Source organism: Hypomesus transpacificus, chromosome 23, assembly GCF_021917145.1.
Source record: "Hypomesus transpacificus isolate Combined female chromosome 23, fHypTra1, whole genome shotgun sequence".
Lineage (NCBI taxonomy): Eukaryota > Metazoa > Chordata > Actinopteri > Osmeriformes > Osmeridae > Hypomesus > Hypomesus transpacificus.
The window spans coordinates 985,513-1,001,721 of NC_061082.1; the positions used below are offsets into that span (position 1 = coordinate 985,513).

Here is a 16,209-nt window from a genome sequence, read left to right on the forward strand (position 1 = left end):
TCTCTAAACACTGACCAATTTACCCTCCAACAGGAAATGTCTGGAAAAATCTTTACATAAAATCTCACTGTGTGGACGTTTGCGTGTCCTATGAGTCATTTAAACTCGGCCCTTTCATCTCCAAAGAGGAGATCATACCTTATCTCCTCTTATCGTACCTTTCATTAGTCTGCTGCTGATAGAATGGAAATAAAGAGGGAATTATTTTTTGTTGTTTGAATACCATGTAATCTTTGCGTAATGCGTAATCTTTGCCATTAGTGATGATCTGTTTAAGCCTGTTTCTTTACTGAAGTGACATGGAAATCCTCTCCAGTAAAAAGGAGTTTGGGGTCATGACTGAGTTGAGTTTGAGAACAGCTTAATGTGGTCAGAGGAATAAATTGCACCACTGTGTGAACACAACGGTTCACCCAGTTAGAGAATTGAATTTGTGTGTTTTAATACATTTATTGTTATTACGAATGTAAGTATACAGAAATTAAAAAAATCTAAATATCATTAATATCAGTTCATTCTAAAGAGGAGGCTCCTGCTAATACTGAAGGTAGACTCCTTCATGGCACTGTAAACAATTACTGTTACATCTTTTTTTCTATATTTTCATTTACTTTGAAAAGTAATTCTAACTACTGTACATTCTTCATGCTAACTTGTCGATGAAGTCAGCTGCATTATTCCATTTAACGGTCTAGAGACTCTCAATCATAAAATCCACATCCCACTTATCTAATAAAGCTGAATGATGAAGATTAGCTTTGGCAATCACACCATGCACACCAGCAGGAGAACAAACTCCGCCCAAAACGTCTATCCTCCAAACCCCAATACCACAAGCTGGAATAACACTGAACCATTTCAAGTATTTTCCAAACCGTTACATGCGTATCCTGTGCGGTTCTTTCCAGAATTCAGCGACACCCAGTGCCAGAGCCGTCTCAGCCAGGTCCCTGCACTCTCGGGGGGTGAACCCCACCAGGGCCGTGCCCCTGGTGCCCACCCCACGCTGGCCAGCCAGCTCTGCCACCCTGGAGGTGATGAGCGAGGCCGGGGCGTGGCAGTACGGCTGGCCCCCCAGGCAGAAGGAGGGCCAGGGGTCACCCTGGGCTCCGCTGGGGCAGGGAGGGCTGCCCCGGACACTCTCCACGTTGCAGGCGATCTCCACGGCGCCCTCGTGAGGCAGGGCCAGGACCTGCACCCCGGGGATCCCACCAGGGGTGGACTCCCTTATCGCCGCGGCGACGGCGCGCCCCAGAGCCAGGTCCTGGGTGTCGATGGTGACGTTGCAGTTCATGACGTACGGGCTGCTGCCGACCCCTGGAGGGCAGTAGCGAGGTCAAAGGTCACGTAAATAAAGAAGGTCTCTAACAGGAATTTAGCGTTTTCAGAATGTGGCTCCCACAACAAGAATAGTCAAACCAAACCAGGGTAGCCACATAAACCAGAAAACTAACAAAAAGTCCTCAAACTTTGTTCTCATTTCCAGTAAGGACCAGTACTCTGGGCTGAGTGCTGCAGCGTCGAGCCTGCATGCTGACCTGTGATTCCGTAGCGTGTCTGAGGGCTGGGTCCCAGGTCCGGTCTGACAGCAGCCGTGTCAGCGCTCCTCTTGAACCAGCCCATCTCCCTGCGCCTCTGGGCCAGGCCCCGGTTCTGGGGCGCGTCGGCCCAGCCAAACAGGAACACACTGGTCCCTGTGACCCGCATCGTCAGACTCTCAGCCACCGCTGGTCAGACGACCAATCAGAGAAGGAGGGTTAAGAGTGTATCTTCACACACACACACACAGGGGGAGATTTGAACCTGCGACTTCTTGATCTGCTGTCAAATGCTCTACCTCTGAGATATTTCCCATTTGAATCCCACACACCAGAGCCCCATGTATACAGTGTGTATGCTGGTTAGTACAAGAGTGAATCCCTGGCAGGGGAGAGCAGGAATACACCTCCAACAGCACGTGTTCCGTACTGGCATTAATTAGGCAGATTGGAGCATTCTCAAACGTTCACAAACATCTGCCAGATGTTTTTGTGCACATGTACAAAACATGTGAGTTAATCTTCACTTGATCCTCCAGTTTAATACAAACACATGCAGACAGAAAACACGGCATTAGTACGCGTGCACACACACACACACACACACACACACACACACACACTCACACACCTCTTGCCTCCTTGGCACAGCGCTCCAGCCCCACGTCCTCTCCCAGGGGGTAGAGGGGCACCAGGTCCACGGCCCCCATGCACGGGTGTGAGCCGATGTGGGCGCTCACGTCGATCAGGCCGCATGCTCGCTCGCACGCTGACAGGACCGACTCTCCTGAGGCTCACACACACGTCACGTCACAACAAGTCACGTTTCAAACCTACAAGTCTACACTATAGCATCACTGGACATGGGAAATGTATGGCGCGCATGTTGTTCTGTTTACTATCTGCATTAGTCAGTGTAAAACCACTTAATTTAAACTAAATAAGGTCACTCACGAGTGAATATCCATCTGAGGATAATAAACGACCGCATGCAGCGTTTCACAGGTAAGGGTCCAAACAAAGGTATGGTCTTAAGAAAAGCCTGATTGAAATCAAAGTCATTATTGAGTTTCCTTCCCTGCAAACAGAGGACTCAGACTCACTGATGGTGTCGATGGTGGCCACGATAGTGATGACAGATCGGTTATAGTCGTGATCGTTGAAGATGTTTAAGACGGTGGTTCCCTCTCTCCTCACACCTAACATGACACAAACACATGAAGATATTCATGACCCTACAGTGCATTAAACACACTCATCTTAATAAACATAACTGAGTATCTTAATAACAAAAATGACTTATAACATCGGTTTAGCAATAGGTGATTTCTAAAACGTATATCAAAACTTAACTGCCAAACTGGGTTTGTAGAACATATCAAGTGACCAACATCAAGTTAGTGGCGTGAACCCCCGTTATTAAAGCTGTTGTCATGGTAATGTCATCCCCTCACCCTGGCAATCAAAGATGGCCGCCCGGGCGACGGTTTCGACCAAGTCTTTCCTGCGTGCCTCGGACACGTTGAGAAGACATGCGACCAGATGTTTCCCTAAGGCACTGGGAGCCATAGCCCTGCGACAGACAAGCAAGAAACCGGACATGGGCTGGAGAAGGAGGATCAGAGGGCTTTTCACTCACTCAGGAGTGACCATATTTGGTTTAAATGACGTGTTTTTACACTGAAGTCTGGACAGCTTGCCGGCCAGGCCTGTGGTGGGAAGAGGTTTCCCACCGGACTGGTAGGGGCTGGTTGGGTGTATATTTTAGACACAAAGTAGATTACAACGAAAAGGGTGCTATTGTATGACGCACATATGAATTGTTTTGCATCATTTCAGCAGGGTTTGGATGCTACCATGCCGTTGCTGTTCCCATGCCTAATATAGGATAAGTGATTGTTACACAACTGTTTTAATGCATACAGCCACTAATGCATATGCCGTCATGCTTGCTCGACCACTAGTAGGCTACATGTGGACATTCTGGACAGCTGACAGTCAAATGTCATCAGCTGTTATCAAAATTACAATCTGTTTTAATGACTCTAGTGTACTTCTATTTTATGTGACATTTGTCAGGCTGAATAAGCCATTATGCAAACGTACAATTAGCTAAGTCCAAAGTTCAAACTCGGTTAAGGGCTGATGTAAACACACTGTAGCAGTAAGTTAACTTCTCGATTAATGTCAATGACACATATATTTTGACGAGGATTTCACATCACATTTCTTGTTAGAAAGTGTGTGCCATGAATATACAATACTTGCCTTGTAGCAAGTAATCGAACAATAAATGAAACAACTTGATAAGTGAGCCCTCGGGTCCCGTATTCACTTGCTCATGTTGCACAAAAACTGCAAGAAAAGTCAGAGCACGTCAACGCAGTGCAATGTGTGTTTAACCAATATCAGTCAGATTTACTTCAATAACTATTGTAGTGACGCTCTGAAGAACAGAAGAACTTGTTAAGATCTGCTACTGTAGACCTGGGTATGTAACAGGACATGCGCAGTGCGGCTGTCAGCTGACTGCACTGTTCCTGGATGAAGAGCGCCACCTGGCGGATTAAAATGTCACAGTCACAACACAGCGCACCTTACAGGGGAGCTGACAGCAAGCGTGTGAAATTAGCTAATGCTAAGATTTATACTGAAACGCCGAGTAAGGAGGAGAACGATAAGGAACAAGAGATCGGTTGGTTTTTGTGTATTTTAATTTCCTCCGCGATGATGGTGTGTTGCGGAAATGTAATTCAGCGTCTAGACGAGCTAATCCGCGTTTAATACCCATGATAGCTGTCCGTAGAGTTGCAGCGGGTCTTTCTCTGTTAGCTGTGGCCAATACAATGAGCTCCGTGGCTGGATCCTCATCTTCAGAGCCAGCGGGGATGTGGCTAAACGGATCCCTGGATGCTCATCCAGGGAGCCCGCCCCAACTCCGGCGCCTGGCTGATGTGCCCGGGCACAAACCGGACAGAGTCAACGACCTTCTCCTCCTCAGGCCTCTAGAGGGACTGGCGGCGTGTAGCGCTGACGCAGAGGCCTACGAGGATGGAAATTCACATGTTGTGTTTTTCCATGGGGATATACAGGTGAGTTATTACACCCGTACTGTACAATCTCTTGGCAGTGTTTTGAAACTTTCTTCAAACACCATGTCACAAGCATGTTACTTTGGACTGAAGGTCGCTAAAACAAGATGATGTAATCCTGGTGGCAAACATCCAACCGAGCCTAATTCAAAACACGGTGTTTATTAAGCCGTAAAATGAGGCCATTGACATGGGCCTCAAGTGTTGTTACTATAAAGTCCCCCCCACAAGTTTTCCAAAATAGATCACATCTTTCAATTTCCATCCCAACAGTCTACTTTGCAAGGAAGCGTTAATATTCCCATGGTGTCTTAGTATTTCCCAGGGCCTGTTAGAATGCTTGAGATCGTCTCAGCGTGACATTTACGTTGTAAATGAATGGAGTCCTTGTCTTCATCCCCAGCTCCTTTCGGGCGCCCCCCGTCACCTGACTGTATTAAGTGGCGATAAGAGGGTACTGATGCTGGTGAAACGAATTAAGTAGGCCATCCTTCCAAAGGCCTATTTTTAGTCAGATTTTGTCCATTATCAGTGTTTGGCTAAGCTGCATGTTGGCTGGCACAGGTACAACCCATACTTAGTAACACACTCTGCAGAAGCTAGGCTAGACCCCCATCCCTCAACAGCCCCAATAATCAAAAAACATAACATCTTTAGTAAGATATTTCTACCCTTTCCGCCTCTGCCCCCCCCCCTCTCTCTCTCTCTCTCTCTCTCTCTCTCTCTGTCTCTCTCTCTGTGTCTGTGTCTGTGTCTCTCTCTCTCGTCCAGGACTTCCACCAGGAGATGCTCCTCCAGGCGGAGGCTGCTCCGTGGCAGAGCTGGAGCCTGGAGCGGGTGGCCCTCACTCTGGGGCGCCGCTTCCCCAACCGCTACGTCTGGGTGGTCCGGGCTTCGCGCATGTACCTGCACAAGTTCAGCAGCTACCCCAACTTTGTGGAGAGCAACCTGTTCGGAGCGCCGGAGCACTCCTCAGACTACGGAGCCTTCCAGCACCTCAGGTGTGTCCAGGAGACCCAAGACGTACACTGAACACTCGATCAGAATCAGAATAGCCAAGTAAACCAAGATTACACACACACGGAATTCGCTTTGGTAGGTTTCATCCATAACAATAAACATAGTTAGTAGAAATAGATCACCGTTCATCCTTTATATGATTCAGGTATGTGCTTGTATCTTGCTTGTACTTTACTTACATGGCGTTGTCCGTGGGCTAATGACAGGGCACTGCTGGGCCACGGCATGGAGCAGGCTGGCCTGCCTAACCCGCTCCCCCCTCTAGGGGGCCCCGTGCCCCAGGGTTTCCACCTGGAGCTGGTGGGCTTCAGCAAAGGCTGCGTGGTGCTCAACCAGCTGCTGTACGAGCTGGCGGGGGCCCGCGCCCAGCCGGGGCTGGCTGCGTTCGTGGAGCGCATCTCCGACATGTACTGGCTGGACGGGGGGCACCCCGGGGGCAGCGAGACCTGGGTGACGGAGCAGCGGGCACTGAGGGAGCTGGCGGCCAGCGGAGTGGCCGTCCACGCCCACGTGACGCCCTACGAGGTGAGGGACCCCATGAGGGCCTGGGTGGGCCGCGAGCACCTCAGGTTCATCAGGACCCTGGAGGAACTGGGAGCACGGCTTGAGCAGAAGCTGCACTTTGAGGACGAGCCCCCCTCCATCGAGAACCACTTCCGGGTCATCCAGGAGTTCTGAACGGACGCTGCTGGTTGGCTGGAGAGGGTATCGTGGGCGTGGTCAGCGAGGGGGGATTCTGGATGCCAACGCAGCACTTGTCAGGGCTTCAGCTCGTGGATCGTTCAACCTGTCGCGCCTGCCTCTCCAATTTCACCTATCGAAGGATGAAGAGGAAATCGATCTCGGCGCAGAATAGTGCAACTCTATCGCTCGTATCCATAAGATATTATCTTACCTCATTTTTCGCTAAGGGCTCAAAGATGCAGGATGTGGAGAAATGCTGTCACAGGACTGGCTTTCTTGTAGCACTTAGTTCTAGAGACACTTCCCTCTGAGACGGACTGCCAGGAAACTCCAAGTCATGGAACACTCATCTTTAATCCTAATCCTAGTTAGATCTTCACAAATCAAAAAATGTTTTGCATATCGAAAGCTTGTGCTTCTGCTGCCTCCCATGACTGATTTTTGTTGATCTGACTTTATAAGAGTAACTGTATAGGCAGGAGCGTGAGGAAGGGTTATTGATGTTTCATGTGGAGTTTATCTTTTAGTCAAGAACTTCCTTCGTCCAAGTCTTTTAGATATGCACCTTTTGCAATCTGTCCTTACTAATGGCAATGCTGAATATTACTTGCACATTGTTATGATATTCAAATGTTTTACCTCAGTGTGTATTATTTGGGGTAATATCAACACCAGCCCTCAGATCATATCAGACCTAGATACTGCCCAGGGGCAGGGTCTGGCTGGAGCGTGCTTGAGGCCTACAGTATTTAAAGTTGCTGAATGTTTTTCGTCCTTCGATCTCAGACAGTAGGTTTCAATGTGTACATTCAGAAGGAAAATAATTGGATGCATTGGGTTTGATGGCTGTAATGTTGCAAAAGGGCCTGTAGACTTGCACTATAAAATGCTTGTGGGCATTCACAAGGCTCATATGTAGTTTGACCCAGATCCGGCTTTGTCAACAGTCTACATGGTGGGAATGTGCATGGTAAATACATAGCTGTTGTCCCAGAGGCCTGAAGGGGCCGGTCCCAGGAACGGTGGTGGTTCCACTTTACTCTTCTGAGGTCACATGTTCCATTTTCTCATGAGCCTAACATCTCATAATATCCATGATTCATTTCTTAGAAGGGATGCTTCATGCTTTTGTTAGGAGTACAAAACTCAGGTCCTTCTGCTTTTGCTTTTGAATGTATATTCATGTTCATGTAATTACATCCCTATTGGCTTTGGTTAACAAGAGTTGGCACACATGCAGGCTAGAGATGTGTGCATTCCTGCTCAGCCAGGCTTCCAGGGCGGCTGTTGCACTACAATGAGGATAAGCATTCCAATGAATGTAGCTGCTTCTGACTTCATATCCACTCCATATTGTGTACGTTTTGATTAAAAGAAACTTCTGCTGTTTCAACAGTTGTTTGTCTACGGTAGCACAACATTAAAAGCATTTGCTTGTGCGTGATCAACTGTTTATGTGAGTCTGCTGTTGTGTTTAGTCAACAGTCGACTTGACGCAATTATAACAAAGTTTCAAGAATTTGACAATAAATGCCTAACATGACTGATGAGTTGTAAATACTACAGCTCATTACTGTGTTGCCATCAAAAGCATACTGAGAATGGATTGCAGGGAATCTAGCTTACCCAAGCAAGGTGAGTTATGGAGGGTCTCCTCTGGACACCAGGGGGTGCTGTTCTGTGCCTGGGAAGAACTGCACAAATTATGGTTATAAAAATTAGACCCAAAAATGAATACCAGTACATAATGCTGAATCGCAATGACCACACAACTCAAAAAACATGTGTTCTATAATCTTTAATGAGCGTTCCAGTTTTCTGTAAAGGACTCCTAAATATTAGCTTGTAGTTGATCAGAATACAAGAATTTTTTTTTTTTTTTTTTTTTCAATAAATCATGAAATCTTTTCAAATGCAAATCAAACCATATATACATTAAAAGGGTCTAAAAAACAAACAAAAAACAGGAAATAAACATCTCTTTCTAACAGTTATCTGCTTGTGCTTCTGCCTGGTATAAGTTAACCTCAAGCGTTATCCTTCAGCCTCCTCACTACAGGAACGTAAGAGTGCAAATCCCAGCACCTCACAAAAAAACGAACCCACTAGAGGCCCTTTCAGTGGGTTGGTCCGCTGCCCACCCTGCAGCTCAAACACCTCCAGCATAATGAAGCGTTGTTCAAGTAGAGTCCCAGCACTCGCTCCGGCGACGCTCACGTGTGGCACGGACTGGAGAACAGTGCGTCTGTCAACAGAGGGGTGAAGCGTCCCTTCTGGGTCGACGCATCGCTGCTCCTGATGCCCTCAGAGTGACGGCATGGTGGAGATTCTGGTCGTGACCAGGGACGCCCGGCTCTGAGACAAAGGCCGTTGTTTGTGCCAGGCGGTGACATCTCTGGGGAACCTTGAAGATGACCACAACTAACAGGAACAATGTGGTCTTTGGTTTTGGCACCTCTGAACTAAAGGATGTTGGGCTCCATGCCGGCGAAGAGCCTTCTAGTTTGGTTCTAAATGTTTTCCAAGGCTTTTCTTTCTTTTTCTTTTTTTAAGAGTGGGATTTCATTCTCTCATACTCAAAAAAGGGTGTTACTAAGAGCACCTCTATTTAAACGTTTGTGCTTGTTCGTCACTAAGACCACCAGTATTTATCTCAAAACAACTAACCGAACCTTATGTTGGTTCTGTTCAGATCCATCTCCATAACACTTCCACATTTCATGTCCTCACTAACACATTTCACCTCCATAATAAAACCTGTTCAAACTCAATACCAACTTCAAACATCTTCATATCAACATCCAAAACATCTCTTCGCTCCTAAACTCACCATTAAACACTTTCCAAAAACCATTTTGTGATTATTCCTCACCATACATTTCCTTGCATCTCAATACCAACATTTAAATAAGATTTAGTTGTGAACAGGGCTTAACTCTGTTGAGGTGATCATAACCTACCCATTACTTAAACCTGTTATACACAAACATACACACATTGTTTACATCAATATAAACAAAAATCATTCCATTATATAAATATATTGAGAATCATATTAGAATACAAAATATGTAAAAAGTAAATAGAAAGAGGCACATAAAGACTAGAGTGAGACAATTTGCCCTGAGTTGAAAACAGTGAAGGGAAAAGGTTGCACAGCTGAACCACAGAAACACTATATTCCCAAATTATACCACAAAACTTCCACATATCTCAACGACCACTGGCCCCTTGGAGCGATACAGTAGGTCTTAATGCCGTTTGACAGAACCCTAATCACATGGCTTTGGTGAATGACAGAAAAAGATAATCATGTGTACTACCCCAGAGACTTGGTAGCAGATGTAATCTAAAACCCCCAAAGATCCCACTAGAAGATCAGTGAAAGACATGGAGGGTAAAGTAAATAGTTAGGTGCTGAAGTCACAGCCCTCCCTGCAACTGAGGGAGAGGAAGTGAACCAACATTTAGGGGGAGGACCAAACATGTCCTTTTGCGTAAGAATGGTTTGGGTGTGTGTGCATGGCAAGGTGAGTCATTTGAACAGCTCTTATGATCCCTGGTTTACAGCTATGGAACCCTAAACCAGAGGAGTGTTTGGTAAACAAGGAATGTAATATATACCAGTATATCTAGGCAGTTTACTTATGTAAAGCCATCAGAAATATTCATGATGTAATTTCACTTTCAAATTGTGGTGTGAGATCTGTGGAAGAAAACACCATGGACGGAATGTAATAGGCTTTGTGTTGGCTTTGCCTCAAGCCTGAAATGTGCTTTAGTAGAAAGCCCAGCACTGGAAACACAAACATTAATTAAATACTATGAGGACATACTTTCACATCCTTAAAATGACTCAGCTACATTTTTATTTCTATTTCTCCTAAAATTCTGTTGAGCTTATTGCAAGTTAAGCCCTTAACACTATTCTGGGACTAAGGAACACATACTGTGACATTTCACTAACCAATAGGTGAAGGGTAAAATCTGTTTCTTAGTTTTTTAAGTTTACTTTAAAATGCCTTTCAGTGGAAGAGTGGTATTGCATAGATTTCCCTTGAGTTATATAAATATCTGTCATTTTTAGAGGGACAAAAGAAAATCCCACAAAGCAGGGAAAACAATGCACTGGAAATAGAAAGACACTAAAAATACACGCTTACTTATCTTAAACACAGCATTATTTGAAAACATAAATACCAGAAACACTTAAGCAGTGTTAGATCAATGTTAGATCTCAGTTTTAGCTGGTTATCTTTGGTTTGGCTGGGCACTTTTTCTCTCTCTCTCTCTCTCCTTCTGGACAATTGAGGGTAGGGTTGAGAACAGGCCTGAAGTGCTGTTGGGTGGGTAAGCTGTGGCCAACTGGTTTCTGTGGACGTAAAACCATTAAAAGTGTGAAGGGTAGAACGAGGCACCCTCCCACGTCCCCTCTCCCCCCCCCCCCCCCCCCCCATCCCCCCCTCTCTCAGAAATCCCCTTCCCCGCCTGCGGCGGACGTTTCCTCGTCGAAGCGGAACTTCTTGGCGTGTGCGAACGGCGAGTCCAGGAAGTTCTCCTTGTCCTCGCGGTCCTCAGGCGGGGCTGCCCACTTGACCCCGGAGCTGCGCTCGCGGAATGCTCTGGGCGTGACAGGAAGCTCAGGGCCCATGTACTGCTGCTGCCACAGCCAGGGGTGGGCCATGCAGTCTGCCGCGCTGGGACGGTCCCTGGAGGAGACACCCGTCAGCAACACCACCACAGTCACACTGGACGCTTTCATCCAAAGAGACGTACATGGGGCGGGTTTGAACCCACGACCAAACCAATGCCCTACCAGTGAGATCTGAGCTGGGAGAGTGTGTGTGTGTGTGTGTGTATGTGTGTGTGTGTTTCCAGACTCACTCGGGGGTCTTAACCAGCAGCTGCCGTATGAAGTCCACAGCCAGCTCCGACACCCTGGAGAAGCTGTCCTTGCTGTAGTCTACGTTGACCTGGGACACGTTGAGATACGTCTCCTGCTTGTCGTCCCCCGCAAACGGTGACTCGCCCGTCACCAGCATGAAGGCGATAACCCCCACACTCCTGGAAACACAGACTCATCTCAGCGATAACCCCCACACTCCTGGAAACACAGACTCATCTCAGCGATAACCCCCACACTCCTGGAAACACAGACTCATCTCAGCAATAACCCCCACACTCATGGAAACACAGACTCATCTCAGCGATAACCCTCACACTCCTGGAAACACAGACTCATCTCAGCGATAACCCCCACACTCCTGGAAACACAGACTCATCTCAGCGATAACCCCCACACTCCTGGAAACACAGACTCATCTCAGCGATAACCCCCACACTCCTGGAAACACAGACTCATCTCAGCGATAACCCCCACACTCCTGGAAACACACACTCATTTCAGCGATAACCCCCACACTCCTGGAAACACACACTCATCTCAGCGATAACCCCCACACTCCTGGAAACACACACTCATCTCAGCGATAACCCCCACACTCATCTCAGCGATAACCCCCACACTCCTGGAAACACACACTCATCTCACATTCACATCATATTTGTACGGCCCTTTTAACAAGCAGCATAACCGAGGGCTTCATGTACTCCGAAACAACTGTGCCTAAACCCTCCTATTTATTCTGTTAAACCTATGCTATTCTATTCCCTTTTATAGAACATTAATGGGTTGTAACATATCAGGCAGTGTGAAAATGATGCCGTTATCTGATACAACGGAGGACTTACCATAGATCCGTTGCCGTGGTGATGGGTTCATAATTCAGGATCTCTGGTGCTATGGCGACAGATCCGAGAGAGGAAGAGACCGGTTATCATAACATCACCTGCCTCAGGAAGTTCTCAACTTCCTGTAACAAGTCTTATTAAAGCACTGCACTGTATAAGAAACAGGAAGTGTTTGTTGCCATGTCTTACCCACGTATTCAGGCGTGCCCAGGATCTCTCTGAGTTCTCCTACCATGCCCAGCCTGCGAGCCAGGCCGAAGTCCACAATCTTGATATCCCCCAGAGGAGACAGGCTGGTCAGCAGGATGTTCTGGGGCTGGGAGACACACACCAGAGGAGGAGAGGGTGAACGAGGGAGAGCAGAGAACGTACAACCTTCAGATATGAGTCACAGTCGTCCACAAGTTTTGAATGGTTGAAAAAAGGAAAAAAAAAAGGGGAAAAAAAGGAGCCATCATTGATGAGTACTTGATGAGGACTCTACCAACTTACTCTAATAAAAGTTTTAAAAGGTTGAAACAATGTTTTCGAAAAATAAAGTTGAGTAAAAAAGTTTTGCTGTGTTTACAATGTTTTTCCTTTTCAAAAGGTTGACAAATGTTTTAATAAAAAAAGTACCCCCCAAAAAGCTTACAAACTCATGTGCCCGTCTCTGGGGTGAAACTAGGTCAGAAAGGGTCTCATGCACATTGTGCGGTAAACAGGTTTTCTGGCATTGTTCAACTATAGCCCTGAGCTAAGTAAGGGTTAGGTAACCGCTGCTTCCACAGTTAGCAGCTATCTTAGCCCGGTGGTGTGATATGGTGCCTATTTATGCTGTGGCTCTGCCATACAATAATTTAACGTGAGTGGCGTTTGTGCTTTCATCATTGAGCTAAATGTGGTCAATCAATGAACATAAAGTTGAACAATTAAGCAATCTTTTGTGGGTGCACATACCTGTGTGTATGTGTATGCGTCTGTGTGTGTGTGTGTTAGCAGACCTTGAGGTCCAGGTGCACTAGGCTCCTCTGGTGCAGGTGGTGGACACCCTCCAGGGTCTGTCTGATGAGCCGGGTGATCTGTCCCTCTGGGAGCAGCTCATCAGACACACAGTGGTCAAATATCTCTCCCCCCGCCGCGCTGGGAACACACACACATCCCACACGTCATTATTGCAACAATATTAGTATTCTCCCTCAGCTCTCATACCTCAGGGCATGCATAACATATTTTCATTTCTTCTCAGCGCAGTGAGATTATATGAATCAGTTCCTCATGACATCATGTAGCGTAGCATATCTAGATCAATACCAGCTCTTTCAAAGCCAAGACTCTAAGCTTCCAGGGAGGGATTATGCCATCCTGAAAACTCAATAGACAAAGACAGGGAGGGTGTCAATATTTCTTTAGAGCGCTGGCTCTCTGAATACACAAGTGTGCTAGGGGTGGGGTTGCAAAACAACAGTGTAACTTTGAGAACCAAATGTGTGTTTCAGGATGACTCTGAGATCAGCATTGTTTGTTTGGTTTCAGTTCTGTTAAGATCAACACAATTAAGTTCCAGAGAAACTGAATTCTTCAGGTCAACAATACAAGCTGTTTGCCATACTTAAGATTCAACTCTGAAACAGGTCAGACAACCGCATTACATAATTCAACTTCACAGAAAAATGACTGTCGTGGGGGCTACTTTCAACTACGAAAATGGAATAGGTGAGGCTTTAGCGGAAAGATCATAATATAGTTATATAGTAACAGATAATTCGATAAGGATTCCTCTCAGATAAGGAGCTGATTACAGGCAGAGCTGCAGGTATGGGCTATGGAGTCAACCAAGGACCAGATGCTGGATGGACAGTTATGACTGCTAGACTGGAGGTTTCTTTGACGTTGAACTGGTCACAACAAACAGGCTGATGATGTATTCATGCAGCAGAAGTGATCCCCATCCCCCCCCCCCCCCCCCCCCCCAGATGACTCACTACTCCAGCAGTAGCACGATGTCGTGGTCCATCTCGTAGGCAGCGTGGAGGTTGACCACTCGGGGGTTGTGGCGAGCTGCCTCCAGCACAGCCATCTCGTGCACCACCTCCGCCCGGCAGTCACGCCCCCTCCGCCGCTTCCGCAGGAACTTGGCCGCAAACACCTTCCCCGTGGCCTTCTCCACGCAGCGCTTCACCACCGCAAACTTCCCCCTGAGACAGGACACACGGGACGGGCTGTCAGCGGACGGAAAGGCTGAGTTGCTCCACAGCCAGTTCCACCTGAATTCTCCCCCCCCCCCGCCCCCCCCCCCCCCCCCCCCCCCCCCCCCCCCATTTCGGATCCGACACAGCATAGAATAAGTAAGTCTGGTCTCCTCAACCCAGCTGATGCTAGTCAGATGCTGTCTGATGATACTTGGTGGTAGAAAGGGACAGATGCACTGAAAATGTCAAACTAAGAGTTGAATATCCTATTCAAACCAGACTCCAAATTGACTATATTTAAAGAGTTAACAGTTGATGGAAGGTTTACTGCAAGTAAATTACTTGATAATTAAATGCATAAGCTGGTGAGCAAACACACCCTTATTTAACATGTTTACACAATCTCCAACAGAATACATGTCTATACACATTGACTTGTCTGAGCGGTACACTGGCAGCAAACGTCACACTTGGCAGCTGACAGTCTATTCTCCGTTTATAGAAAATATTGACTGAAAACGTGTTAACAGTCCACTTCCTAAATGTATCTTGTCACCATGGCATCCTTAAAACACTTTGCAACATCCTGTTTTAGCAATCGTAAACTTAGCCAATGTCTCAAGTGATTTTGACTATTCACAGTGACCAATATGCTCTAAACACAGTGCTGTTTCCTTATTCTCAGTAGCTGAGCTGTTTGCAAATCCTCCTTCCTTCCTCCCTCCAGCACAACACTAGCAAACCAGGGGTTGCTGTCTGTAATAAGCAACTATGTGACCACAGATGTCGCCACTCAACAAACATGGAACCAAACTATTCTTAATAAGAGCACTAACTCCTTGTTAACAATGATTCCTACTGACAATGTCTCAACAACGTATAAATCGTTCCCTTGACTTTGGAAAAAGTTTAAAGTATGTTTCAAAATAGACTAGCACATCTAGACGTTTGATATATGCCGAACGTACTTGTACTGTACTATTGTAGGACACATGGAACCGTACTGGAGCTAGCTCCAGCCAGATAAGAACTGTTGTTTAGTTGACTCACCTCCCCAACTCGCCGGTTATTTCGTAGACACCCTCCAAAGGCTCCGTACTGATCGGGGTTTGCGTTTCCCCCAACAGTCCTGTGGATCCACTTCGACTGTCAAGCCGCCTCCGAGACATTATTGTAGTACGATTTAAATTTACTCGATAAATTTCAGTCTGATACTTTTACCATTCGCGGAAGTTAAGCATCCGGTGACGTCGGTCTAGTTAACAACTACACACGTAGCTAGCTAGCTAAATTAGCACGAGCTAATTAGCTAGCGCGTTAGACGAAATCATGGAAATTGTAGACGAGGTTGTCGAAAAGAATCCTGTTTAGAGTTAGAATCTGGAATAAAGCAGCTGTAACATCCAAATCTCATATGTGCTGCGAGTGAACCAACATGACCAAACCTTCACAAGTTCTTTAGCTAGCCAACAGCAGCTCCGCCGACCAGAGCAGCACAGTTTGAACTGACAGCATACAATGCCAACAGTCAGTGCGCATGTGCAGTGGTTTTCCAGCAAATAATGTTTGTCGATCTCAGTACGCTTATCATTCTAGTGCCAAAGTCCTTTGATTTAGAGATCTGCAGAGATGGCAAACGTATACACACCTTTCGAGTAAAAAATAAAATGTTTTATCGACATTTCAATTTTTTTTCTCGAAAATATTGTTTCAACCTTTCAAAACTTTAAGTAGAGTATAAAAGCAGAGTTCTCATCAACTACTCATCAATGATGGACATTTTTTCTTTCCAAAACTTTTTGGGGAAAATATTTGTTCAAAACCTTTTTGAGAAAACATTTGTTCAACCTTTCTAAACTTGAAAAAAAAACTTCCTACACATTTCCCAAACTTTTTTCCAAAAATATTTGAAAAATATTTGCGTGAGAGCGTGAGAAAGAGCGTGAGAAAGTA

The 16,209-nt window shown here is 46.2% G+C and overlaps 3 protein-coding genes across 3 annotated transcripts; 1 reads left to right on the forward strand and 2 right to left on the reverse strand.

The window, feature by feature from the left end:
- Positions 1–439: 439 nt before the first annotated feature.
- On the reverse strand, positions 440–4,096 carry ftcdnl1 (formiminotransferase cyclodeaminase N-terminal like 1). Its single transcript, XM_047046402.1, has 7 exons — positions 4,026–4,096; positions 3,807–3,893; positions 2,993–3,111; positions 2,642–2,737; positions 2,170–2,325; positions 1,539–1,727; positions 440–1,317 (listed from the first exon to the last, which is right to left on the reverse strand). The coding sequence occupies exons 3-7, from the start codon at positions 3,105–3,107 to the stop codon at positions 878–880; spliced, it is 996 nt and encodes a 331-aa protein (XP_046902358.1). The 5' UTR covers positions 3,108–3,111; positions 3,807–3,893; positions 4,026–4,096; the 3' UTR covers positions 440–877.
- A 26-nt stretch (positions 4,097–4,122) lies between these two features.
- On the forward strand, positions 4,123–7,727 carry c23h2orf69 (chromosome 23 C2orf69 homolog). Its single transcript, XM_047046401.1, has 3 exons — positions 4,123–4,630; positions 5,402–5,631; positions 5,857–7,727. Exons 1-3 carry the CDS (start codon positions 4,328–4,330, stop codon positions 6,326–6,328), a joined length of 1,005 nt encoding a protein of 334 aa, XP_046902357.1. The 5' UTR covers positions 4,123–4,327; the 3' UTR covers positions 6,329–7,727.
- A 390-nt stretch (positions 7,728–8,117) lies between these two features.
- Positions 8,118–15,781, reverse strand: stk17b (serine/threonine kinase 17b (apoptosis-inducing)). The gene is made up of 7 exons (XM_047046400.1): positions 15,307–15,781; positions 14,050–14,262; positions 13,069–13,207; positions 12,275–12,401; positions 12,086–12,134; positions 11,219–11,398; positions 8,118–11,043 (listed from the first exon to the last, which is right to left on the reverse strand). The coding sequence occupies exons 1-7, from the start codon at positions 15,423–15,425 to the stop codon at positions 10,803–10,805; spliced, it is 1,068 nt and encodes a 355-aa protein (XP_046902356.1). The 5' UTR covers positions 15,426–15,781; the 3' UTR covers positions 8,118–10,802.
- Positions 15,782–16,209: the final 428 nt, after the last annotated feature.

Excerpts from the sequence above, each read along its gene's own strand:
- ftcdnl1 (XM_047046402.1), bottom strand. The coding sequence starts at position 3,107 with ATGGCTCCCAGTGCCTTAGGGAAACATCTGGTCGCATGTCTTCTCAAC. Across the intron at positions 2,738-2,992 it reads GGCCATCTTTGATTGCCAGG|GTGTGAGGAGAGAGGGAACC; the intron begins GTGAGGGGATGA and ends GTGTCATGTTAG. Across the intron at positions 1,318-1,538 it reads GACACGCTACGGAATCACAG|GGGTCGGCAGCAGCCCGTAC; the intron begins GTCAGCATGCAG and ends ACTGCCCTCCAG.
- c23h2orf69 (XM_047046401.1), top strand. The coding sequence starts at position 4,328 with ATGATAGCTGTCCGTAGAGTTGCAGCGGGTCTTTCTCTGTTAGCTGTG. Across the intron at positions 4,631-5,401 it reads TTTTCCATGGGGATATACAG|GACTTCCACCAGGAGATGCT; the intron begins GTGAGTTATTAC and ends TCTCTCGTCCAG. Across the intron at positions 5,632-5,856 it reads GGAGCCTTCCAGCACCTCAG|GGCACTGCTGGGCCACGGCA; the intron begins GTGTGTCCAGGA and ends GGCTAATGACAG.
- stk17b (XM_047046400.1), bottom strand. The coding sequence starts at position 15,425 with ATGTCTCGGAGGCGGCTTGACAGTCGAAGTGGATCCACAGGACTGTTG. Across the intron at positions 13,208-14,049 it reads ATCGTGCTACTGCTGGAGTA|CGCGGCGGGGGGAGAGATAT; the intron begins GTGAGTCATCTG and ends GTGTGTTCCCAG. Across the intron at positions 11,044-11,218 it reads CTGCTGGTTAAGACCCCCGA|GGACCGTCCCAGCGCGGCAG; the intron begins GTGAGTCTGGAA and ends TGTCTCCTCCAG.